The sequence below is a fragment of the Lepisosteus platostomus genome, chromosome 3 (assembly GCF_059453375.1).
Source record: "Lepisosteus platostomus isolate fLepPlt1 chromosome 3, fLepPlt1.hap1, whole genome shotgun sequence".
Taxonomy (NCBI): Eukaryota; Metazoa; Chordata; class Actinopteri; order Semionotiformes; family Lepisosteidae; genus Lepisosteus; species Lepisosteus platostomus.
Genome location: NC_142613.1, coordinates 47,036,778 through 47,063,693, shown reverse-complemented (window position 1 = coordinate 47,063,693; position 26,916 = coordinate 47,036,778). Strand labels below are relative to the sequence as shown.

At 38.9% G+C, this 26,916-nt stretch overlaps 1 protein-coding gene across 1 annotated transcript in view; it reads right to left on the bottom strand.

The window, feature by feature from the left end:
• Nucleotides 1-11,957: 11,957 nt before the first annotated feature.
• foxo3b (forkhead box O3b) overlaps nucleotides 11,958-26,916 on the bottom strand; it is a 79,076-nt gene continuing 64,117 nt past the window's right edge. Inside the window, exons 2-3 of the mRNA XM_088625771.1 lie at nucleotides 21,484-22,979; nucleotides 11,958-15,087 (exon numbers count right to left, since the gene is read on the bottom strand). Of these exons, the coding sequence (XP_088481897.1) occupies nucleotides 21,525-22,979 (1,455 nt within the window). The 3' untranslated portion in view covers nucleotides 11,958-15,087; nucleotides 21,484-21,524. The remainder of the gene's footprint in view (nucleotides 15,088-21,483; nucleotides 22,980-26,916) is intronic.

Here is a 26,916-nt window from a genome sequence, read left to right as displayed (position 1 = left end):
GGCCTGAGGGTGTAGTGATGGCCCTGGGCCGAACACGATCACACCTGGGAATGTTACGGGTTCCCAGGGCAACAGAAGACTGAGAGTTGCTGGCAGCCTGGGCATGACATGTTCTTGATGAGACAATGTGAGGTTAACCAGAGCTGTTGAGAATATGACTGAAATGAAATATACAGAAATAAAAGGTAATTAAGATACAGCAATTAGACATTTCCATGAAGAAGTCCGTAGGTGTGAGATAACCACTTGTATATACTACTTATAGAAAGTCTCCACAGCCTTTCCAAAGCAGCACATTTTGTGGTCTAACAGCCTGAAATCAAGGCACAATAAATCAGAATTTCTTTTATTTTTCCACACGTTGTAATACATAAACTCCAAGTGAAAAACACATACTCAAGCATTCTGAAAAGTCATTAAAAATTAAAACCTAGGAAAATGGGTGGGATTCATTACTCACCCCTTGCAAATTAATTGAAAGATCCTACAATCCTATTGGTTCTGGTGTAACAAATACATTCTGATTTCATGTGTCTTGATTTCAGGCTCTTAGGCCACAAAATGTGCTACTTTGGGAAGGGTGTGTAGGCTTTGTAAAGGCACTGCATGTACTTATACGTACTAATAAAAACAAAACTACTGTACTGTACAGTGTAATACTGTGTTTAATACACTGTTTGCACTTGACACACACACCTATTCACATAAAATAGCCCCATTAACCATAACTTATAACATTGTATATGACTAAAGTCAACACACTAAGGCAGCGGCTGTTGGAGGTGTCTATAAAGATTACTAATGCATCAGTTTTTAAGAATAATTAATTGGCCTCTGTTCTTGTCCCTTATCATCTCAATAATGGTTTCAGACACTCTGAGAAGCTGCTGACTGCTTGTTATCCTCCGGTGACGTAATGTTATCTTTCATCTCTAGCAAGGAGTTTCGAAAGCCAGCTCATTTCATCGACAGCTCTGAGAACAACACAAAAAGCTCATTTTTGACCACTGCCCATGCTATTTCAAACAAACGGAACCCTTCGAAGCTTTACTTACAGAAAGGTTTTGATTTCAGTAGACAAATGAGTCGATAACAATTTGAATTGATGTGTTGGATGGGATCATCTAGTTTTGATTTTCGACGTCTCCTCTCACTGTAGTACTTTGGGGGCAGCTGGGAAATAAGCTGCAGGCACTTAGCAGCTGAAGAGGAATCCATAATGACTACTGTGGCATTCTAGGACACTCACAGCTGTGGAGCGAATGATTTTCACTTGTTTTCTAACATTACTGTACTCTTTGAGTTAATGTCAGAGCCACAGTTTATTACAGCTACATAAGCTTACCTGAAGCAAAAAGCTTTATACCGTACATGTTGAATACTTTGGCGTCAGTATTTGACATAGAATTATTACTTTAAAAGGCAGGATTGGGAAATGGAAATGATGGACAATGCACTGCAGAATAAAGATTTTAGGCAACACTTCAATGCAGTATGGTCTATTTTAGTGGTGGAACTATCCAAAACTGCTAATATATTGAATGCTTTAATTTTTTAATATAAAAATATGATTGTGGTATTAGGTTAGTACATAGTTTGTTTCTGTAAAATATGATCTTCATCCTGTCTTTTGCAAAATGGCTGAACAGTGTGAAAAGAGCTCAAAAATACCGAATTCACAATGGTGGCATGGGCAGTTTAATTTGTTTGTGTGGATAACAGCAAGACAGCAGACACTGTAAGGATCACTCTTCCCAAAAAAGAGAAACATATGAGGCTCATCTGGCAGTTTTATAGAATGATTAAGTCATCAAAAAAAGTTTAAAAGGAATAAATATTCTTATGCCATTGAAAAAATAAACCAGTACATTCCAACATTCTGCTTCTAATATAATTTTATTCCTCTTATGCTTACACACACAGACACACACTCTCACACCAGGCCTTTTTTCCCTAAAGTTAATTAACCTACTTGCATGTTTTTGGATTGTGGGAGGAAACTGATGCACCTGGACTAAACAAACGTGAACAATGGGAGAACATACAAACTCCAAGCAGACAGCACCCCAGATCCATAACTAATCCCCAGACCCCTGCATGAATATACAATATGACCACCAGGTATTTTGTGTGCAGCCCAAAGCTGGGGTTTCCAAACAAGAATTTTGAGTGCTTCTATGACATTGTGTTAGAACTCATCAGTGCAAATCTTTCGGGTTTAAGGGAATTACTGAGAACATTAATTGTAATATTATGTCATTTTATAAATAGGGTCATTGTATGTTCCATTTTAACACGACAGGTAAACAGTAAAATGTCAAAATATGACAAAACTGACAAAAACTGGATAGGTCTGTGAGTGTAGCCTACTGAAAATAGATAAATATATACCATTCAGCTTCAGGGATATTGCTTTAGTCACACTTGTTCATTACTCTCCTTTGTGATTCTTGTCAACAGTGCAGGGTGAAGTGTTATTGAGTCACTGTGACTCATTGTCTACAGACGGACAAAAGAGAAGCCCAACAGGTTTAAGACTGGTCAAGTAAGAGCATAATGCTGACAGACACTTCATCACAAGCAGTTAATGCAAACAGTGTGAGGGGAAAAAATTCCCCTGTGCACCACAGAGTTTCAGTGTAAATACAAACACCTGCAGGACAATTTACTGTCGCCATCCAGATCAACACCGGGACACTGAGTCTTGGAACAAATTAAATCCGAATGTTATGAAGTACAGGTATAGCAAAGTGTCAAACCCTGCTCATAACTAAAATAATAGAAAATAGCAGCTCATTGAACGTAGGTTCTTTTCACTGCAAAAATCCAAAGCACACAAGTGAGCAAACCTTTTCTGCCGATGAGGAAAAGGACTGACTTGCCTGATTGGTTGTCACATTGCAGCTGCCCGCGAAGTCACACATCCTGACATCAAAGAATGAGGGCAAGTGGTAACATCTAATCCAGTTACAGCAGTGTTTGTGTACTGAATCAGAAGCCAAAGTAGGATATACTAGGTAGTACCTTAGGGGGAGCAAATACTTTAATTTAATAGTGTGTGTTGTTCTGTCATTAAATTACTGCCCTTTCTATTTAGAGTGTACACATGAATGCAGTTTTCACTATTTTTAAAAGACAAAACAAACACGCTGCTGACCAAACTTAGCCCAACAAACATTTTAGATATATTGTGTGTTTTCCATATATAAATACTACAAATGTCACAAAAGACAATTAATACTACTTGATACTGATGTACAAAAATGTGGAACAGTGGAAAGTGCCCAAATCAGTCTCCAGGTTTAAACCCAACGGAGCTGGCAATTACATGTTGAAGAACGATGGAGATCAGAACATTGCAAGAACAGACAAGGACTGTCAGTGGCTCCAGCAAAGCTCAGGCAGAGCAACTCCAATGGCTGCCACTCTACATGCATAGTGGGTCGCAGACTTCATGCAGTTATTGCCTCAAAGGGATGTACAACCAAATACTTTTACACTCTGAAATGTACTTACAGTGAATGTGTTTAAGGATGCGTGTTCACTTGTAATCACTGAGTTGAGCATTTTTTTTCCAAATACAATTCACAGTATGCATGCAACTACCCAAAAATAAAACATGTATTATAGTGCACATGTAATTCATGTTAATCTCATGATCAAAAATACAAATTCACTGGGAGGCAAAAAATAATGTTTGGAGGGCACTTTATAGCACAGTAAGACTTTTTAAAAATCCATAAATAATTCAGCAAATAAGTGCAAACCCCTGTTTTGTGTTTTTACAGTAACACATACTGTATAATTACACACAAGGTATTGTGGGCTTATAAAAGCACATAATGTATATACCTATTAATTAATTTCTGTGCAAGGAATCTTGAATGTAATGAAGTCTAGTGTCCCAATTAAGCATATAAAAATGTACCATTATCTTCATTACTGAGACATATATGACAAGAAGGGGTTCTGCAGTTCATGAAATGTATTGTTTATTTATGTATTATTAATCTCGCACTGCATCTCTTCAAACATGCATGTCTAAATTTAAATTTAACCATTGGGGGAAAGTTTTAATTATAAATATGATGCATTATGAAGATTCCACACATATTAAAACCTTTTTTTTTCTGCTGCTGTAGTAAACACCAGTGTATATCCAGCTGGTTCACAGAAAGAGACTTTTGGTGAGAGCCAGAGATGTGATTTATGATTTAAGGGACACAGCTGACAGAATGAGAGGTCTCGTGTTGCAGTCCTGTGGGAGTATAACTTACTGTTGCTTCTCGGCTTCTCTATGAGGACTCAGGCTTTTCTCCCTAATATTCCAGGCTAATGGCATTCCCAGCTTTGGAAACCTTGGAACTGCCTCTGAATCAAATAAAAATTATTTTCTTTTAACAGATGTGGTAACTAGCAATGATGCCGTTTGGTTTTTTTATGTTCTCCTCTTTATTGTGCTGGACTTGAGTAATGTCATTTTGACACCTTATTAGGGTATTAGCCAAGGAATTCCCTGTACAGGTTGGTGTGTTGAAACCATGCAGACAAAAACAATAATGTGGTCTCTTGAATGCCCTTTCCCTTAGTAAGACAAACCACACTGTTTAGAAACTGAACTTCAGAGGAGACAGTGTGAAGTGCACTCATCAGGCTCTCTGAACTCCACCCCAGGTGTGTGCTCCTGGGATACACAGCTGTGGCTCATTCCTTAGAACAGAACCAGGTGACATCACAATGTGGTTATTACACACGAAGAGACTCTGCAGTTGACAGGAGTTGCTTCTCAAATCACAGACTGCCACTCGCCTTTATCTGGAATAATGGGCAGTTTGAATAACGAGGGACAAATGTATCACCTGCTGAGCGAGACCAAAACAGATATTAAATGCTTAAAGCACGCAACACTAAATTCACGTTGTAAAAAGAAGATGCAATACCAGTAGTTGTTACAGGGCTACTATAACTCACAGCAACAGACTGGTTATTTGTGAAATGCAAGGCATAATTGTGTGTTTGAGGAAATGATATAAGCGGACTCTAGTAGCTGTTACGACATTCAATTTCATTCTTCTGTAATGCTATACACTAAGGTAGGATTGTCCCACTTTTAGCAATCCTTAAACTTCAGTAATTTAATTATTTATGGATGGGAAATAACAAGAGCTTCTTTCCAACAATAACATTTGGAAATATTTGATGAAACACTCCGGAGTCATGCCCACACACATTTCATAACTAATTGATTGTGGTGCCCACAGGAGTAAACCCTGCAGACACTTTAAACACGACAAAATATCAGAATGAAAATTCTGGAAGGACAAATGGCAGAGGCTGAACTTTATAGAATCATTATTTATTTAGGTATGAGAAGAAGGCTCAGTAGCCGAAAAGCTGTCGGCCCCCAACTGAAGAAGGCTCAGCAGTTGAAAGGCTGTGTTTCTCCATTCTAATTTGCAGCGTAGAATTGAGCTCAACCCGTTCCTTTGCAGCCTTCTGTAACGCAAGACACTCTGCATGTGGAAACCATTCTTCACAGCTGTGGTCCCACGCACAGAGGCTGCACTGGTGAACAAGCGGCTGTATTGCAGTATCTGGCTATAAGAACCAGGCGATGCTGGGTTTCAGCATCAACAGAAGTGGCAGCATCCTGCTTGTGAAGAACATGACCTCCAGGGAGAGAAGGCAGCATCACCTTCCGGAAAAAAGGCCGGGACAGTTTGTCTCTTCCAGTTCTGACCTCTATCTGCTGGCACGACAAGGTTCTTGGTTGACATCATGTTGCACGCAATCAGAAGGCATGTATCAGAACTGTTAAACACACTGAGCTTCAATATCCACTGGACAAGGAAATGTCCTTAAGTTACAGGTCTGATGTGCTTTGAAACAGGAAGAGATCAAAAAGGTCGACCAAGCATCTCAAGTCACCCTGCATAAATGAGTGTGACCAAAATGACCCATTGGAGAGGCCTTGAGTGATTCAAGGCAAAAAAAAAACCTAACCTCTAGGTCTTTGCAGGTTTTTTATTTTTGGATAATATGCACAGGAAAGTACATATTCATTTTCAATAACCACCATTATGGGGTTGTGATGAACTGGAGCCTAACTTGACAGAAAACACATGCAAGCCAGGATACGCCCTGCTCGAGACACTAGTTCATCGCAGGAGACATGACAATAACTGTAAGAACTAAAATGAAATTTCCTCTGGAAAAAAAAAAACCAATATTACCCTTTAATCTCTTTAACTGCTACTCTGCTTTATTGGTTTCAAGTAAACAAAGAAAACCAGGAGCAAAACAGCTTGCAGGGATGGTATGTAAAATGCACATTTTATTAAGGACATTAAGGACTAGGGCACAGGAGGAGAAGAAAAACTCTTTGCAAACTCTTGGATAGATTGTAAATCTAACATACTACTGTATATGGGGAATCTTACATTAGTTTATTAATTGCCATTACTGGTAAGATCTTTCCATAACTGCCCTTTTCAAACAGAAAAGTCCAGTTTTAACTGCTGGTTACTGGCTTAAATGGACCAATTTAAGAGCCTTTTCCAGGTCTTTAGGTTCTGCTGTTTTAAATCGACCTCAAAAGCCTACAGACATACCAGCTCTCCAGGAACAGGATTAGAAACCACTACCCATCACTAAACAGGCATTTTAAACACACTGTTATACCTCTAAAATCTGACTTCCTCTAAGCCATGATCTTTCACCTCATGAGTGATGCTCTTTTTCATTTTGCTTTTTAATTTATTTCTTATCACTTCTTTTGTCAGTGGTTTCTATATTGAAATGCAATGCCTTTACTTAGTAACAACACTTCTACACAGGGCAATAACTACATGTGCATTTTATGTAACTTACCAACAATCTAAGCAGGAACCTGGTATTAAATGGCTGCTGCTTTATGTTGATCCTTCTCCTGCGTGAAGTTTGGGGAAACAACGTGTATCCATGCAGAATCTGTGCCATCATCCAATTAAACAAACACAATAGATATCAGAGCCTGCTATCGTCGGAGACTGGAGACAGTAGCCTTTAGAGTAGACTTATACAGTCTTTTCCCAACTTGCATCTCTGGGTGGGCACAGAGAGAACAGGTGAAAACCCATTGACTTCCTGGCTTTTGTCTCAGTGCTTGCATATGCTTTCCAGATAAGGTTCCTCTATTCTACTACAACACTGCAATATTGTTATTCATCAAATTACTTGAGACAATAGCTGGCATCAGATCAATGCATCATTCACAGTTCAATGTACTGAAAGTGTGTGAGATACTGTACTGTATATCCATAACACATTACAGATTAAAGGCTAAAAGCTGGGTGTGGATCTGTTGAACAAAAAAGTAACTTGTGCTATAACAGTCTTTTACAATAATAGGCTAATGTAGTGTCTCCAAATACCCCTGTTTCCATTTCCTCATTTTTACTTTCTTGCTGTCTTTTAGAAGCCAAATCTAAACATGACTTGAAGCAATGTCTGGTTGTTCTATACATTGTTTTATAAGGGATAAGTGGTGTTGACGGTTTGCCAGGAAGGCGATCAATATAATTCCAATGCCAATGTACTTTGCTCCCTAAAGGCCCTCCCTTCTGTTAGAGGCATGAATCCTGTCTGTAGTACTTGTGCTTTCAGTTCATTCTCAGGTTATGCCCTTTGGCTTTCGGGTCTGTGGTGAACTGCGGTGAGCTGCTGGCTCCCGCAATGTTTTTCAGTATGATGGAGACCTCAATTTGTCTGCCTGAAAGTTTGGTTTACAATGTTAAATTTGAATGTAAAACTGAAAGGATTTTTCCTTTCAATTTTCCAAAGACATCGCCTTGAAGGAAATTCAACTAGGTCAGCCAGGGCTGAAAAGAACAATCTGAGTTTTAAAAAGCAAAAATATGCTGTGAACACGATTCAACTTTTCCTTGACTAACTAATTTACTTAATGCCCTTGCACAAACCTAGCAAGTAGTCATTTTGTCTGGGCTTAGTACTTGTGGTTTAGATCAAAAATTCAAAAAATGTTATTCCAAGAACTTCAAAGTTTCAAAGAGAATGTGTTCAATTTATCCTTTTAAAGTTTTAATTAACAGAAACTTTTGACTTTCCACCTAACTCCCTTAAACGGGATACAAGATTCAAGATACAATTCTTTTTGTTGTCATGTCAACAAAGGTCATTGGAAATTGTGCAAGTGCAGCCCAAATTAAATAAAAGAAAAACAACTAAATTTTCACTTACTACACTTACACATACTTTACACATTATTCAGTCTTAGACTTAAAATTTAAAAATCAAAAAGGTCTATTCCACTTATAGTACAGTATGTGTATATTCACTCCCATATGATGCTTACATCAACAAAGATCTGCATACTGAGGCGATACAGAGACCTCTAGATAGGTGCTATTTCAGAACCGAGCAGGACTGCATTTGATACTTTGAAACCTCCTCCCCAAAGTGAGAAGTTTAAAAAGGGAGCTGGCAGGGTGAAAGGGGCCTGTAGACACCATCGTATCTCTCCACTTGATGCGACTGTAACGAACAGAGGCAACAAAGGGAAGATTGTGCTCAGTGATCTTGGATGCTGGCTGCAACACTCTTTCCAGCTGTTTCCTCCCCTGGACAGTTGTATTCCTGTACGACACTGTTGTCAAGAAGGTGGCCACCTTCCCAATCACAGTTCTATAGACGTGTGTTCTTTTTTCAATAAAGTATAAAAAAGTCAAACGGGATCTATTTAAATCCTCATGAAAACAGTTACTGATGTATATATGACCCGTATTAAAATATCATCATTGAAAAACAAAGTATTGCATTTATACAGGAAGACAATTCAATCCATGTCCTAATCTCCTCTAAAAATGATTTATAAGCCAAAACCATGGTTTCCAGCAATTTATTAGCACTGTAGTCACTGAGACAAAGTGTTCTTTTCTCTCTGTTTAAACTTTTGTCAGCTATTTTTAAAACTTTGAACTTTTTCGGTCAAACGTTTTGCAATTGTTTTATTTTCAAATAGTGCTTTCTTGTTTTTGCAAAGACAGTTTGTGTCTTGCTCCTGTACATAATTTCCCTTTCATTCTCATCACCAGAAGCAAAGTTAATGAAGTGGATATGTGATACTCTTATTGATAACAACTGATAATACTTTAGTTTAATAGCTGTAATTGACTCTTTACAAATGCACGATGAGGACTTCAAAAGAGTGAGTTCAGTGGCTGAAATGGGAGAAAATGTCCATGAGTCGACAAGATCCTGTCACTCCACGAAAGGGACTTGTATTGGACTGACAGCTAAACATCTCTCATTCAGCAGGGGGCTTGCAACAATACTGCGAAAGGCAAAAGGCTTTTTGGTCAAACAAAATTGGAACTTTCAAGTCTAAACGTCACACCTGATGCAAACCCAACACAATGCAACAGTCAACAGGGACTAGGAAGCTTGTAAAGGTTAATGGGAACATACGGTAGATGGAGCAAAGTACTGGCAAATCTTAGAGAAAAACCTACTTTACATCGGACTTAAAACTGGGACAAAAATTCATCTTTCAGCCAGACAACAACCCAAAGCACAAAACCAGAGATATACTGGGGTGGCCTAAAAATGTGAAAGTGAATGTTCATGAGAAGTCCTGTCAAAGTCCTGACTTCAATCATATTGAGACTCTGTGCAAAGGCCTATAAAGCGCTGTCCAAAACAACCTGTGAGAGCCCGAGCAAATCTGCCACCAAGAAAGGGCAATAACTGCACCATGTGAATGTGGAGAGGAGGCAGAAACTTACCCCAACAGACTGGGAGCTGTCAATGCTGCCAAAGACACTTCAACCACACATTAGGTTCATGGGTCTGAATGTATTCAACATATTTCAGTTTTTCCTCTTTAGTTTTTGCTGTCATTTAGTGCAATTTATCTTACCCTTCAAAGTCTTCAGTTGAAACATTCAGGTTTTGAAGAAACTGTTATGTTTCAAAAAGGTGGATGCAACATTTTATAATTTCACAGAATGAGACACCGTGGGAAGGGTCTGAATATTTTTTAAGGCACTGTATATAAATACACGAACACGTCCTTAGATAAACATCAAGGCTGCTTGTAAGCTATGTAAGACACTTGACCTTTCAGCAGTAGTTGGCATTTATATTCCAGACCTGTGGCACATGCCAAGCACCAATGGCAGAGTCACGTACAGTGAGACAGACCTCAGCTTGCTGTTCCAAGAAGGAGGTGTCGCTGCCACCAAAAGCTCAAATACTGAAAAAATAATGACAAAATAGGTGGCTTTGATGCATTAAATATTGAAAAATTGAACTTTACTGTGCTTTGCCCTTGATTACTTTATTTTACCTTTCAGACAATTCAACCTACCTTTTTGGGTCGTGTACAGTGGTTCATGCTCATTGGAATACAGTCATAGCACTAGAACTATAGAAAGGGAGATTTTGAAAAGGATACAATGTTTTTTCTAGTGACTAGTTTCTCCTGTCAGAAATGCCACTCTTTCATTCTGGTACTTGCAATGAACTATCGAAACTCAAAGATAATCAAATTTGATTTTCTTATTTTTAATTAAAACAATCTTGACAAAAAACTGCCAATCTTGACAAAAGCACTGATACCTTTTCTGCTTAACTGCAAAACTCTGGATGTATTAATTCTGCTTTAGGTAGTAATTATTTCTGGTAATACTTAATACTTGGATAAAGCAGTTGGAAAATGGATGGATGGATGTTTAATACTTGATAATTCTTGATAATTCTGAGGCCACAATTAAATTCTTTGCAATTTCTTGCATTGCCTTAATAAGTACACATGATATACAGTAATTGTTCCACAGGTGGTGTTATCAAATGTCCTTCTTCATTGACAGTACAGAAGCCCCTGTTCCAGACACTAATATACACTGTATACAGAAATATCATAGCAATATATTTATGACCAAATGTACTGCTCATTTTAGCAAGTTAAATAATAATAATTGAACATTGTGAAATATTACTGCATTTTACATGTGAAATCTAATGTTAAGTCAACAGAATAATAAATCTTGCCAGTTAAGTACAGATTTTGAAATCTACAAAATTCAAATAAAGATACACAAATGCAATTGTCTCAAAAACAGACTTATATAACATATAACCGAAAACAGTAACCAGAAAAATTAAAACTAGAAAACCTAAAAAGGTTTTAAAAAGTGTGTAATCCCAGGAGAAAATGTATTAAACTTGCTTAACTTCCTTCATTGTATCATATTAATAGAATCTGGTTGTATTATCTACTGTAAATGAAACAAAAAATAATTTTCCATTTGTCTCCATTTCAGACAATTACACCTGCTTTGTCAATGAAGATATAAAGACTTATTCACAGGTACAAGTACAGAGAAACCTTTTTTAGAAAAAACAAAAGCATTTTAACACCGGAAATATACTGTATTAAGAGCAGTTGCATACTGTGTTTTGTTCTGCTTACAAGAGCAATTTGCTCTATTAAACATTTTGCTGATCACACAAAAAAACCTGAAGAGGGAAAGAAATTTTCCTTCCCAAGCAAGTGCTGGCTCGACCCAGCAAGGGAGTTATTCCCCCACACAACTTATTTCTTTATAAACTGTTAACTGAATAAGTAACAGAGTTTCATTATGCAGCCCTCTTTATTTTGCCTGCATGTGCTCAGTTCTGACACTGAAGATTCCTCTGTGGACAAGAAAATGCAGCTTTGGTGGGGATTGCTTATTGATACATTGAGCAATTTTCCCATTCAAGGATTTTGAAATGACTGGAGAATAAAACAAAAAAGTGGAAACCAATCTCATTTAAGGAAGGAGAAAGCCATGAACACTTCTTCATATGAATGCAATAGAATTGCAACTTCTAAATCATTCAGAGTCAATGTTCAAGTGCATTGTTGTTAATTACATGAAGATGCTGGTGAGAAAACACAAAGATAACACTTCCAGTGAGAAACTGTAGAGCTTCACCGAGCTTTATTTACATGCTCACCATTTCTTGTACAAACTAGATTACAATTCAAAATGGAATACACAGGGAAATATCCACTAACATCAAGTAGAAGCGCTTTACTACTGGAGATCAAAGGGAGAAAGGTTAAGTTCGATGGGTTATCCACTATTAAGGTAGTATGTTCTCATTTTCTTGTGATTACAAAATCTCTCACATTAAAAAAAAAACTACAGCTCAGGACTTCCCCACCCCCAAATAAAAAGAAAGATACTTAGCCACTCGTTGAAAGTGTGAGGGTTACCTAAAATAGCCTGTTCAAACACATATTGCATTAGTTTACATTTTCTTTTTGGCAAAGGAGAAACACAGAGACAAAAGAGAGGGGGGAAAAGGAGAGGTGGTGAAGGTGGAGGAAGGAATTTAACCCTTCTTGAACTTTGTAAACAGAAATGTTATGAGGAAAATGCGAACCTGCTGTGGAATCTTTACTGGCGAGCCAATGAAACCCATCTTGGACTCCATTATCTTCCGTCACATGCACATGGAAATTCTACTTCCTCCAAACCAGCTCCTTTGCATTTTTATAAGCACCCGGAGGTTTAGACCAGACCAGAGCCTGATGTTTCAGTGCATCGCTTTGTCCAATCTGTACCCTACTTCTGTCAGAATTCATGATTAACACAGGCGAAGAATTTCTGATTACACAGACTGCTAAATTAGTGGACGTGTTTCAGACAGGACCAAACAGTGCTTATTCCAAACCCAACTTTCCCTTTTTTTCCCTCTTGGCTTCCTGATTGTCCCACAGCCTTCCCTGTCATACTACCTTAATAAGTGCCGCGGATGAAAATGTCTCAAAAGAAAGGAATGAGAAAAATCACTAATTTGCAGAAACTGCCGATATGCTATTATCCTACTCACGTCATCACAGAAAGTACACGTTCAGTGAACGGCAATGCGAGAACACTGAGGAGCAGTACAGGAGGGGGTGGGGACTGGCAGGGCTGCTATATAAAATGGGACAGGTGTTCAAAGTTACGATATTGTCTAAGGAAGATCCATCATACTGATCGGTGTCACTGCAAAGCTACTTTTCTTGGGGTGTGGAGAAGGTGGAGGTGGAGGTCAGTTTTTCATGTGCTGGGGGGTCACGCAGGACTGGGGGTGTCAGTGACACATGGGTAATCTGTGTGAAGGATGGTCATGCACTAAACTTCGGGCTGCACTGCTAATGCAATAACCTACCAGCCATGCATAATGATCTGCCCCGGCTTCATATTAAAATATATTAGGCATTACAATATCCTATAAAACAAGAAACCTCCACAGTCTACTCCAAAGAAATAGGCTTGAAACTACTCAAATAGTGAGCTGCACCAGAAATCAAGTTCACTTTTTTTTAGCTTCCCTGGCAGCCTGTGTTCACGTAGTTTTCTCTTATTCTTACCCTACCTTCAGAGCTCTCTCTTTATATTTGTACTTCTACTATTCACTTTTCCTGGTTTTAGTAGAAAATTAACGGTAGCTATGCACATATATTAACACATATATATATATGTATCACACACAGTGTGTAGTGTGTATGCATAAATAGATATATATATATGTACTGTATAACAAGTAGGATAAGTAGAATGTTTTTAAAAATGCATTAAGAGGAAATGAAAGTTTAACTGTGGCATTTCTATGAATGCTTCAGTTTTGCGTATGAAGTAAAGAAAGGCAGTTATTTTGTGTAAAAAAGAATGCAAAAGCTGATTATGTTTTTTGACTCCTTTTTCTAGAAGAAAAAGATTACACATCATTATTATTTTAAGAATCTGTTTCTTACAAAGAAAAATAAAAAGCTGAGAACCATTTAACTAGACCCATGTCTGATGTTGTCTATACCCTAAACGTCATAAGCACTGGGGCTGTTGCATATATGAAAGTCCCTAATTCACACAGAGAAACATTCTGAATTAAAACTTTTGTATCGTTTTTTTTTTTTTTTGCTTTTTTGGCTGCCAGCATCTTCTACATGTTCAAGTAATTTTGGCAATATACAAGATAGCTTATCACTTCCTCAATAAAATGGCTTCCAAATGGATATTTAACTCTAACACTGCCATGTGATGCCAAACAGGCTTTCTTCTTAGTTATCACTACCTCTTCCTTTGTCAGCTGGAAATTAAAAAGCCCATTTAGACAGGCTGAACACTGTTTAGCACCCAATAGGGCATAGCAACGTACACAATGCTAGAACAGGTTTTGGCTTCATACTGTATTATATCGGACTGAGTCACCACAGCCCTGTTAAAGGCTATCCCATTTCCTAAGTACTGCAGTATACCAGACAGAATCTTGACAGATTCTATAGTTACAGACACATAAACATTTATTATCCGTCTTAAATCACTGCTTCCGAATCATGTATAATTAGGGGTTAAGGTATTACAGAAAATAATGGAAAACCCCCCAAAAAACAACCAAAAAAAAACCCAAAACAAATGACGTGCACCAGTTTATAAAAGTAAAGCCTTCCTGTGTCTTGCCTTTTTCCTTTATAATAATGATCAACAAGGTAGATATCTGAGTGTGATGGAAACAATGTTGCCAAAATGATTATTTCCCTGATTTTTTGTTACTTTCTCTTTAATTATTTCAACTGGATACATACTTCTAAAATGGACACCATGGAAAGGTAATCATTAGAAAAATGAACATAAACTTTAAACATTAAAAACTTAAAAAAAAAACAAGAAGAAATTAAAACTAAAACATCCCCATAAACCACTTTATAGGATAATAATACCACATAACATTTTTACAGAAACTACTGTAAAAGGCTACATTATACTTGCAAGTTCACTTTTAAAACAATATATCTCTCTGGAGTCGGTGCATGTTTTTGTTACAGGTTTTTCAGAAAAGATTGCATAATTTTTTTAATTAGTTTTTCTTTTTTTGCCGGGAACTTCATTAAAGCTGAAGCAAGTATCTTCTGTTGACTGAATGTCTTCATTTTGTGGGAACAATGGTAAAATTCTCAAGTGGCTGTGTTCTGAAAACAGACTACTATCCGCATCGTGCTGACGGCTGGTTTGGCAAAGGATATTGTGTTGGGTCTTGCATCACATTAAGGATCTGAAAGCAAAACAAAACAAAACAAAACAGATGAATTTGCAATTCCTTCACTCCAGCAGCCTTTGCATTATGACATCTCAATTTTCTAACAAGATTATGTCACATCACAACTCTGCATACTACTGTTCACCTGGGCGAATTGTACAGTATACTTTTCTTAATGGCTTTTATATACATTTGTATTGACCTTTACAGAACAAATACATTTGTTCACTACTTTATGTTGCTATCACAGCATGATGAATGTGTTCTCATCCTGGGTACCGAGCTTCCAGTTAATACATTGTACTGTCACTCTCACACTGGTTTGGATTTTTGTTTTAATTGCTAAATGTGAAATGTCATTTTTCAACTCAATGTGAAATATCATGGGAGTGATGGAGTCTGAAGGGTGATTGTTCTTTGACCTTTTCTCACTGTTAATTTAGTCAGCTGTTGAGGTACTGATTCCTGGACCTACAAATTCAACCCAAGCAATTGCTGTCATCAGCTGCCGGTTCTGTGCTGGAGTAACTTTACAACTCTCCAGTTCCTGGAACCTACAGTATGTTAAGAACAATTATAGCCAGGTCGCCGCTCTGAAGGCTTCTGAAAATCACCATATTAAAACTAATGTTGCACATGTGTTTCAGGAGACAGAAAACAAAAATAAACCACTAAATTCAGGCACGACATGCTGTGGGTTCCTCTTCACACCTGCCTCCTGTTTTACCAAGCAATAAAGGTTGCTGCAGTCATGTTTTTTCCGATTCGTAAAAAGGGTTTACTTGCATTGTGGTTGTATTAGAACAAAAAGCAAATTACACAGTTTTTCTCTCATTTGTATACACTGAGTGTGATCAATGAGAAATCTGATGACAGAAAATGGCTTTTACGGAGTCGGAAAACAACAGGTACAGTAGTTACGCCCTAGTAACTACTAGAGAGAATAGTATAGGATTATGAAAAGTTATTAAACTGACAAGTTTAATGTTGTTTTACTCCAATTTTGTGTGATTGATATCGTTATCTGATGCTGATGTTGATTATCAATGTTAATTTATACAGTACAATATACTGTACAGCACAGCATGTGTTGCTGTGTCCATGAAGCACTGTAGCTCACCATGGTCATATCGCAAAGTAGAAGTCTGACATACTGCCTTCTATTTAACAAACTTGTACACACATTTGCAAACTGTTCTTTTGCGTGCCTTATTTTAAGACATAAGAAAAAGTCTTGCCCCTTCCAGACGCCACTTCTCCGGAGAGAGGAGTGTTGGGGATAAGAAAGCAAACCTTGATGCCTTATACTGCAGTCAGAATTAGCTCCTACACTTCTTGAACATGATTTCTCTTCCCTCCGGTTGTCCACTACTTCCAAAGAATCCTACGCATTATTAAACCAGCACTCCTGCTCTCTCTCATCCCAGCGTTAATCCCGCATCAGCAGGATCCGCTTCTCGGCACGTGGAAATTTGGCCAGGACGCCAGGGTTACACCCCTGCTCTTTTCGAGAAACACCCTGGGATTTTTAATGACCACAGAGAGTCATTTTACGTCTCATCCGAAAGACGTCGCTTGTTTTACAGTATAGTGTCCCCGTCACTATACTGGGGCAGTAGGACCCACATGGACCACAGGGTGAGCGCCCCCTGCTGGCCCCACTAACACCTCTTTCCAGCAGCTACCTTAGTTTTTCCCAGGAGGTCTCCCATCCAGGTACTGACCAGGCTCACACCTGCTGAGCTCCAGTGGGTTGCCAGTTGTAAGTTGCAGGGTGACATGGCTGCTGGCAAAACCAGCACTCCCGCTAATGCCTGTTTCTTAAAGAATTACTGCAGGCTTACACTGACTTAATATAGTGTATTAAACCACTTATTTTAAGTGTTTATCACAAACACACATAGATTTTATATGGATGTATATTTTAGGTATATTTTAATTGAATTGAATGAAACCCTTCTAAACAAACTTCCTGTAAGTTTATTTCACCATGCCGTCTTCACAATGTTAAATCTAAAATTCTGCTTGTTGCCTATGGCAACACTGTTTTTTCAGTATAGAACAGAACCCCAATATTTATCTCCAGCATCCTTAACCCTTGCCTTGAAAGGGTCAAGGTTACGGTCTAAATGTACACATAAATCCCATTTATCACACAAATCTTTTCAATGCTTCTTAACGTGGGTGGAGGTTTAGAACATTAATAAAACACCCTTTTTTTTCTAAATCCCCCACCGTAGCAACTGTACGCAAGAAACAAGAAATACAGCAATACAGCAAGAAACAAAAAACACAAGCTGCTCACCCCCTATGGCAATAGAGCCTTTCCGTGACATTTTCAGGTTTAGGGTTTGTACAAGGATGGTTCAAATGACTCTGTGCCTAATGTATGCAAAGCAAGCACACAAATTAAGAACACACATCTTTGAAAGTGATTTGTTAACCGATCATTCCTGCAGTTCTTAATTTCCCTCCTGAATGAGCATTTCTTCCACCTCATTCGGGGGCCTCAGCCTGTTTCAGCTCATTGTTTCCAATCCACTTTGAACACAGATCACTTTAGGAAACAGGTGAGTGTTGTTTGCTCTTCCATCTGTACATCTCTACTCCACCCAGTACACCCTCATAATGTCATACTCTTGAATTTGAGACACAGGACAAGTAATACATATGCTCCCATAACTGCTGCTGCACTCCCCCTTGAATGTACCAGAGTTACTGTGCGATGATTCCCCTCTCAGGTTTCTTCAAACCCTACAGGATCACATGGATCACACAGTGGCAAGACCTTCCTTCTCATCCCATATGATTCCTAAAAGTATCATGTACATTAATACACTAATGTTCCAAAACCAAGCTGCTTTCCTCATTAACCTCAGTGGCACCCTGACCTAGTGCCATCCACAAGACTCTTGGCACAATTAAACTTGGCACAGTTTGGACATACACTGAGAATATGCTTGTGTATGTAATATAAGACAATAGTAAACATGCAGTATGAAACAAAGCCATTTAGGTTTTAGTGAGGTGTCCGCATATAAAGGAGAACTGTTTTAATTACTTTCATGTAAAAGCACATGTCCTGTGGTGACTTCTAGCTTCTAAACATCGCAAAAGTGAACAGATCAATGGAATTAGCTGTAAATATAACTGTTCAATGATCGTTTAAGCTTTCCCGGTCTGGAATCCTCCAAGCAGGCATACTGCCAATCACAAACGCACAAATATGCTGTATGTAACTAGAATCATCATTGTGTCGCTACTTGAGTATTTCAGTGAAGCAGCACTTACACCTCGCTTTTTATTGGCCAAATGAATAAAATGTGTGTAAAATCAGGTGTGATGCATTTATTCACTTCAATACTGAAGTACTATCCGGAGGTATCAGCTTTCAACTTAACAGCTCACCTCCTCGGAGGTGCAAACATAGCAAATATAGAAATCATGCCAGGTCTCAAGGAAACGGTTTTGGGTTTTAAATTCTCAGAATAATGAGGATTTCTTAAGGAAATCTAAAAGTTAATTAAATTTAATTAAGCAAAAATGTGTATTGCTTAATAAACAAATGAATAAGAATCACTTTATTGCATAAAACCACTTCAGGAATGATACATTATGAGTTCAACTAACTTAAAATATCTGTACATAAACTGAACCACATTCAGTTTTAGTACAGATATCAAAGTTTTAAACAACATTTGTTCAGAGAGCAGTGCAAGCCATTTAGTTCAACCACTAAGGTATGTATTGTTTAGTAAAATGCATTCAGGTTCAAGAGATGAAAAGGGAAGCTTTAGTAATGTAACAGAAGTCAAGGGCTCCACTTCATAATTAAGACACAATTCTTTCTACATGCATTAGAAATTAGAACAGTTACAAACCAGAGGACGGTCTATCTAGCCCATTTGGCAGTAGCTAATTGATTTAAAGATATCATCCAGACGTTTCTTAAAAGAAGCCCAGGTGTCAGATTAACTACAGTAGATAGCTTTTCCCATATTCCCACAACTATTTGGGTAAAGAAGTGTCTCCTGTTCTCAGTTTTAAATATACTTCCATTACCTCCCTGTAGTTTTCCCTGTAAGCACTGCTTGTTTGACATTGCCAGTGCCTTTCAGGATTGTAGTCTTTTCAGCTCAAGACTAAAAAGGTTTAGTTCCTTTAGTCTGTCAACGTAGGACATCCCTTGAGCCCAGTAAATGTATCTGGTTGCTCATCTCTGGACCGATTCCAGAGCACCAATATCTTTTCTATCACATGGTGACCAACATTGTACACAGAATGTTAATGAGGCCTTTCTAGTGCAATGAACAATCTTACTATATCAACCCTATTTTAGCAAACTGTAACATGCCTTTAACCTCTATTACAAAAACAATCCTCTTAAAGTAACTTTCATTTCATCCCACTTCCTCTTCAAAGAGTTGCAGGAGCTTTCACAGGTCTTAAAACAGCATTTTTGTTATCCACAGGTCTGTCTCATCTTAGTGTAAACTAAATACACCAGTTTGAGTTTAATTATCTTTGCTTATCCTCACAGTATGGCATATGAAAGGCACATAGGTGTAAAATACACATCTGTTACTGTATAAATTAAGGATTCAATTTAATATGTGAAAGTACAGTTGCTTGGTTGTTAGATTGTTTGGTTCAGGAGGTGTTGTTTACATGCAGCTGGAGGAAAGAGCTTATTATCTTTTCAAAGAACTATTATTTTGGCATGCCTGTCAGATTTGGTGTATTTTTAAGGAAATTAACAGATGCTCACTGCATGAACATATATACATAACAAATAAGAAGCTTCTGTGGAATATGTTTCTTTTCTCAAGACATAACTGTCATTTGAAAAGAACAAGAAAAACCATCAATAATCAGTCATTATTTTATCATTTGTATTATTACACTGCTTCATGTTCCAAAATGTATGTTTGACCAAGTGTTTACTATATCACACTAGCAATAGACCAATAGGATCCAAGGGATCCCAGGGCTGCTCAGTAGTAGATATCAGTCCAACAGCTGCTCAATTTACAGTCAGTATTGCTAGGTAGCTGGATATGTATTTTTCCAGCAAGTGTAAGAATGCTACCAAGAAATCAAAATTACAGTGATGTTATTATGAACCTATTTATTTCTTACTGTGCCCCATTATATTACCTTAATCAATACAATGCAATAATTAACACTGTTCTTCAACACTGCACACTCTGCCTTTCTGTCGTTAGGATATGTTATAATTTGATGAATGTAGAACCAGCGTGTGTAGATTTTACATGTGAGTGTGACAAGGATAATAATAATAATAATAATAATAATAATAATAATAATAATAAAAAACTTTATTTTATAAAGCGCCTTTAAAGGTGGCTTCTCAAAGCTCTTTACAGGATGACAACAACAATAAATAAGAAGAATACACAAGATAAAACACAATTACAATATATAGAGAACAATGTGGATTGTGGTACTAAGAAAAGCAGAGGGGTGAAGAGTGGAACCAGTTAAGTAAAGGCTTTTCTAAAAAAGAGGGTTTTGAGTCTGGATTTGAAGGAGTTTAGAGAAGGTGACTCTCTGATATCCTTGGGGAGAGAGTTCCAGAGCTTGGGGACATAACAGGAGAAGGCCCTGTCACCCATACAATGTAGACGGACTTGGGGGACAGTAAGGAGAGCAGAATTAGAAGAGCGAAGGTTGCGAGGTGGGGAGTAGGGCGTTAATAGTTCAGACAGGTACTGAGGTGCCAAGCCATGCAGAGCCTTATAGGTGAGCATGAGGATTTTAAAGTCTACATGGAATTTGACCGGAAGCCAGTGCAAGGACACCAGGATAGGAGTAATGTGAACACCTGCACTAGACATGGTCAGGATTTGGGCTGCTGAATTTTGGACATACTGCAGTTTGTTCAGAGTAGATTTAGATACCCCAGCGAGTAGAGTCTCTCTATAGTCTCTACCCAGCCCTGCCGGGACAGAATGCTGGCTGCTTGTGGGCTCCGATCACACAGAGTGCCACTGCCTAGACAGCGTAACTCCACCATGGCCAAAGACCAGGTCTTCTTCCACATCAGTATCCTACACCATTTCACAGGGAGTCATGTCACTTCTGTAACTCACTCAGTGCACTCAGCAGTCACCCGGTAAAGGGGTCACTAGTATGCAGCACTCTTACAGGCTACATGTTCACCCTGGCAGTTTTTCGCTTATCTGGGCACCCCAGTCACATATGACCATTGATCTGTATGCAATTGCCAGCTGCCAGTCCTGTAATACTTGATTACTAATTCTTTATTATTATTGTTCTTATTCCTCTCTTACAGAGAAAGAAGATTTACAACACTTTATGATTAATTCATTCTTGTCAGCTGAGAGACTTTTTAAACTGTTAAAGGTATTTGCTTTGAAGTGAGCTTACCTGCTCTGCCCATCTCTAGTCCTGTAAAAGAGAGTGGATTTTCAACCAGGCACCCAGCTCTGGGAGGAGGTCTGTTTAGCACCAGTGAAGTTCCCCACATTAAGGTTGACAACATTCTGAGCGGAGATGAGCGAATCGAAGTTGAAGTCCAAACCATCAGCATCCATGAGCTCACTGCGGATAATGGAGTCCATATCACACTCCAGGCTGCCATTAAACATGTCCAGGTCAAGGTCACTAGGGAACTTGTCCTGATTCATGGACGGAAGGGTGATGCCACTTTCGCTGAGACTGGAGTATAAGGAAGAGTCAGAGCTACAGATTTGCATAGATTGGTTACTGCCACTGGGAGACTGGAGCTGGTGCTTGGCAGAAACCAGGCTGTTGGTCTCATTGGCCAGGCCGATGCCCCCGTTGACCAGGCTGGACAACCCAGCCCGGCTTCCCCCCAGCGAGTTCTGAGACTGGGGCTGAGGGTGCAGCAGGCTCCCATGGTTCACAGGGCTTCCCTGGTTCGACTGGGAGGCGGTGAAGGACATCATCGGGTCACTGCGCAACATGATGTTCCGGCGGGAGCTCTGCGAGGAGACGGAGGTGCTGGCCTGCGACATGAGAGGATCCGACTGAGTCATCATGACGTCACTGTGGCTGTGCGAGTCTGAGCTGAGCAGATCCTGCAGGGTTTGGTTGCCAAAGTGGGAGATGCAGGAGAAAGTGGCCTGCTTGTTCTCCTGGATGGTCTGCATGGGCGACTGGCGTAGGCCAGTGAGGGACGGGGTGCCGAAGATGGAGTTGGGGTAGCTGCCAGAAGGGGAACCCAGGCCCGTGCCTTTGGAGCCGTAGGTGAAGCTGGAGCTCCTCTGCATGATCCCGCCACCCCCATTGCTGCCGTTGACACTCCCTGGAGACTGTTGCTGGGAAGGGGTCAGGTTGATGTTGTCAAGAAGGTCATCCATCAGGTTGTCCGAGAGCCCTTCATTGAGATTCATAGTACCGGCCAAGTCTGCCAGCCGGGGGAGCTCTGTGGAGCAGGGTTTGCTGACCGAAGGGGACAGACTGGTGGGGCTGGAGTACAGCATGGGGGACAGCGGTGCGTCGTCGTCTGGCACCTCGTCCAGTTCGGGGTTGGCTAAGATTGGCGAGAGGCGTCCGCTGATGGTGCTCGCATTGGAGTTGGTGCGCGAGCGGAAGTCGGTCCAGGGGTCCATCTCATCGCTGCTGCGAGAGGTGGGGCTCCCCGGCCACTTGTTGAGCTGGCTGGAGGGACTCTCCGCACCCCCCTCTTGCCCTGCTTGCAAAGCTGCCTTCTTCTTGGCTGCGCGCCCCCGGCTCTTGCTGTACTTGTTGCTGTTGTCCATGGAAACGGCCCGTCGGCGCGGGGCCTTGCCACCCTTCCCACCATCCGGATTGATCATCCACCAAGAGCTCTTCCCAGTGCCCTCGTTCTGCACCCGAATAAAACGACTGTGCAGCGACAAGTTGTGTCGGATGGAATTCTGGGAAACAGGAAGTGAAAGGAAGAATCAATTAACTGGTATTCTATGTTTTCACAACATAAGAATAAGTGTGGATATTTTCTACATTGAGGACAAAAGATTAATTATTGAACAAATTATTAGATGGAATAATTCCAGATTTGTATCAATTATTATTATTTGTACACCTAGAAGTAAATTAAATTTGACCAAATGCTTTGAAATTTATCAGTTAATAAGATTAGTATTTCTGGCATTGTTGTTCATATAAGATGGCAATATAGCTAAAAAAAACTACAAACTATCTTCTGAAACCTGGCAACATCTTCTGTTGATTCTTCTAAAAGAACTGTTGGTGTCAAGTACTTCTAAACCAGTTTGTTGATAAAATGGCTTCCAGCAATTACATTACATATCTTTTAGGAAATATCCTTTTACCGTATTAAATTGTAACTGTTCTGTACTATATCTGTTTACTATACTCCACTGTACAGTTTACTATTGTAACAAAAAAAGAACAACCTATGGAAAAGGCAACCCTCTTTTTTATGTTGGAAACTAGAAACATTTCTGCATTAGTAAAACAGAAAATCAATGTTTTTTTTTACTAATTTTGGAGAACAAAAAGACACCCACCATGATGTTGCACAATTAAATTTCTAAAGAAATAATTGGTTGAATCTCTTCCATACTGTATGTCCATCATTCTGTTATACTGTTTTATATTAAGCTTCAAACAAGTTACTTCTAATATCCATAATTACAAACTGTTTCTTTTTTAATAATATATATATATATTTAATTATACATTTTAAAAGAGTGTAGTTTCAATCCCTAACCATTTTATTATTTTTAGGTTACAAATACAGATAACAACAGCATTTGCTTAACATAAAAATAAGTGAAGTAAAAGTCCTGGTTGGTCTTTGTGGCAAGAATTTATGACCACAGATGTGTGGAAAAAGGACTGTGTTACATTAGAGGCGAATAAGCCAAAAATAACAAAAAGTACAATAATGATGCAACAGCCAGGATATATCTGGAAGATCACAATTTTGTTTGCTGTGCGGCCTCTTTGAACAACAGAAAAGGTCATGGTGGATAGATTTATTGGGGGACAACATGAAAAGACCAGATGTGTTTATATTTAAAAAGGCCCTGTGAACATTCTGAGTCAAGCTGAAATATGTTTTTCCTACCAGCTCATACATTTTTGAAAAGGCACATGATGATAATTTTACATTACAGAAAGTCTAAGACTCCCAATGCAAAGTTTTTTTTTTTAATTATCAATTTAGCCTTTGCTCAAGGTCCTAAACAGTGGGACAGTTATAAGTTCATGTGCCTTAATTAGCAATGACAAATTTCCCAAGAAGGCACTTTGGGGAAAAAAGTCTATATCTAAGCTCAACATTGGCACTCTGTCACAATATTTCAATATGTTGCCAATGTCTGCTTGCAGACACTTAAAATGCCTAAAAAACCCCACTGAAACACCCTTTTACTAAGGCACAAAAGCCATCTCTGAGTTCAGCTCAGTTATGCAGCTACAAATGACCACCTTCTGTCAGGACGCAGATCAAGAAAAGGCCTCTCTAGCCAAATTGGCTTTCAACCCCTGACCTCACATTCTCTGCCATGCTCAAAGGAAAAGCCAAGGACAGTTTTTCCAGTATACCTCAATGACCAAATCACAATAAAACTCACTCCCCCTACACACAGCATTTCATCTGAGCCTGTTATCAGGAGGGTATTAACTGCATTTAGACCTGTTTGATTTTTATTAGTACTATGTGTCTTTATGAACAGGAGGGTTGTGTTCATACTCTCATTCATACAGTTATGCAGTGTAACAAGCCGAGCCTTTATTTCTGTTGCCAGCGTATTCTTATCTTTTGATCTTTCAAGTGGACTGTCTTTTCTCTACAGCTCAGTTTGGAAGTCCTTCGAGATCCTTGGTCTCTTACATAGCTGCTCTTCCAGTGAGGACTGATTGAGCTGCGTCCATCTCCAGGTCTTTGCGGGTCTCTTCTTACACACAGCTTCTGTCTCATCACACTCTCCTGATCCTCTGTTCATCTCATTAACTATGTGTATGTTAAATCTACCTCACTCCACAGCATCCAGCTCTCTCTTCAATAACTCTCGACCGTTCACAAGGCAATTTTTATTCAAATTGCTCTTTGACTTCCATCTCTCTTTGTCTCTCTTACTTGACATTAGATGTAGACTTACTCGGCAGCTCCCAGTTAAACAGCTAACTGACTGTTTCTGTGTCAGGGATGTCAAGGTTTGTTATAGAGAGTTGTCCCTGGCCAAACAGGATCAGTCAGAGTAAGAGCAGTGAGGTGTAAGAGGCAGAGAAAAACTACAAAAGCATGTGGTATGATGCAGTGACAAAAGAGAGTAAAGAAAATAATTATCTTTCACTCTCTTTCTGAAACCACTTGCCTGTCTGTCTGAAGCTCTTGTAACACTGGGTGCACTTGTGACTCAACTGGTGCTGTCTAGACTCACCCTGGCAACCATCCAGAAGCTTTGATGCACCTCAGTACGGTCTATTTCAAGGTAGAACCCCTGTCTGTGGAGGTCTCATTATCTCTCCTTCTCAGTTCAAAGTCATACACAGACTAAATCCCTTGCTTCCCACCTAGTTTAGACTCTTATCAGGGCAACTTTACCTCATTCAGCAGGACTTTCCAATTACCAGGTGGCCATCTTGGCTGAAGGCCCCATCAACACAATCCACAAACCTAAGCCTTCATATTTCATATATTCATATTCATATTCAATACCAAGGAAAAAGGGTACTTCTTAAGAACTGTATGATTTTTATGCAGTTTATTAACTGCCATAAAATGAATTTGTTTAACTCCAAGCTGAAACTAAAGAAAGAGAGGGGGTATATGTTCAGAGATCACTTTAAACTTTTATCTTTCACTATCAGTATCTCTGCCTAAAAATTGTTAGGTGTAATAATTGATTAAATAAACACTACATTTAGTAGTGAGGCTATGAAAGGTATAAAAAGAAAATTTAAAAAGAGAATACTTACAACTTGAATAATTTGCCTTTTTGTTGTTTAACCTTTCTGTTTGCTATTATGTAGTCAGTACTCTTGTTAAGTCATTATAATAAGCTGAAATAATGCTTTTTTCATTTACTACTGGAACTCTTATGTATCAGATGCTTATTTATTCTGAAAAACACAAACTATCTTAGTAGGCATGAGCAGCAAATAAGAGAAAAGATTTGCAAAGGGCCAATCACGAACTGGAGCTGTTCAGATACAGATGCAAGAGAGAGAAGGCTTTCTTTTGATGAGAAGCGTTTAGCGACTGTGCCACATCAGGAGCAGTCAGGTCTTCGAAATACAAATGCTTCTCGGCAGTTTTAAACCCTTCCAGCAGCTGCTTCAGATAACCCCTTTCCAAGTTCATCTAACTCCTTTCAGATTTTCCACACGTCTGGACACACTATGTGTTAAACTCGGCTCTCTAATCTCTTAAAGGATCTCACAGGAGTCAGATAAAAAGGTTTATTGCAGTACTCTTGTTTAAACCAAAGAGGTGTTTTTTTTACAAGGAACCTAATATTTGTGGGTGGTGTAATTGACAGAACAAATATTTGAAAACAGCTGAACAAGAGTAATCAATAACCCACTCTGCCACCCTACTTTTACTCATTTGTCATGTACTGTATACCTGCACTGGCAATAAAAAAACTAGTGCAACTACTACATTACAAACAAAACAATTAGAATTCATTCTGAGACGTTTCTGAAGTGTCAGAGGTAACAGTGCACAACGGTTCTTTGGAATAATGCAATGTAAATTATTGAGTGATTTTAGTTTTTACAAATGCAATGTATTGTTTTGGGGGCTGGCTTTAGTTTCAGTTTTTTCTGTCATTGTTCCACTAGCAGAATAAGCACCACAGGCACTTTCTCAATCAGGTT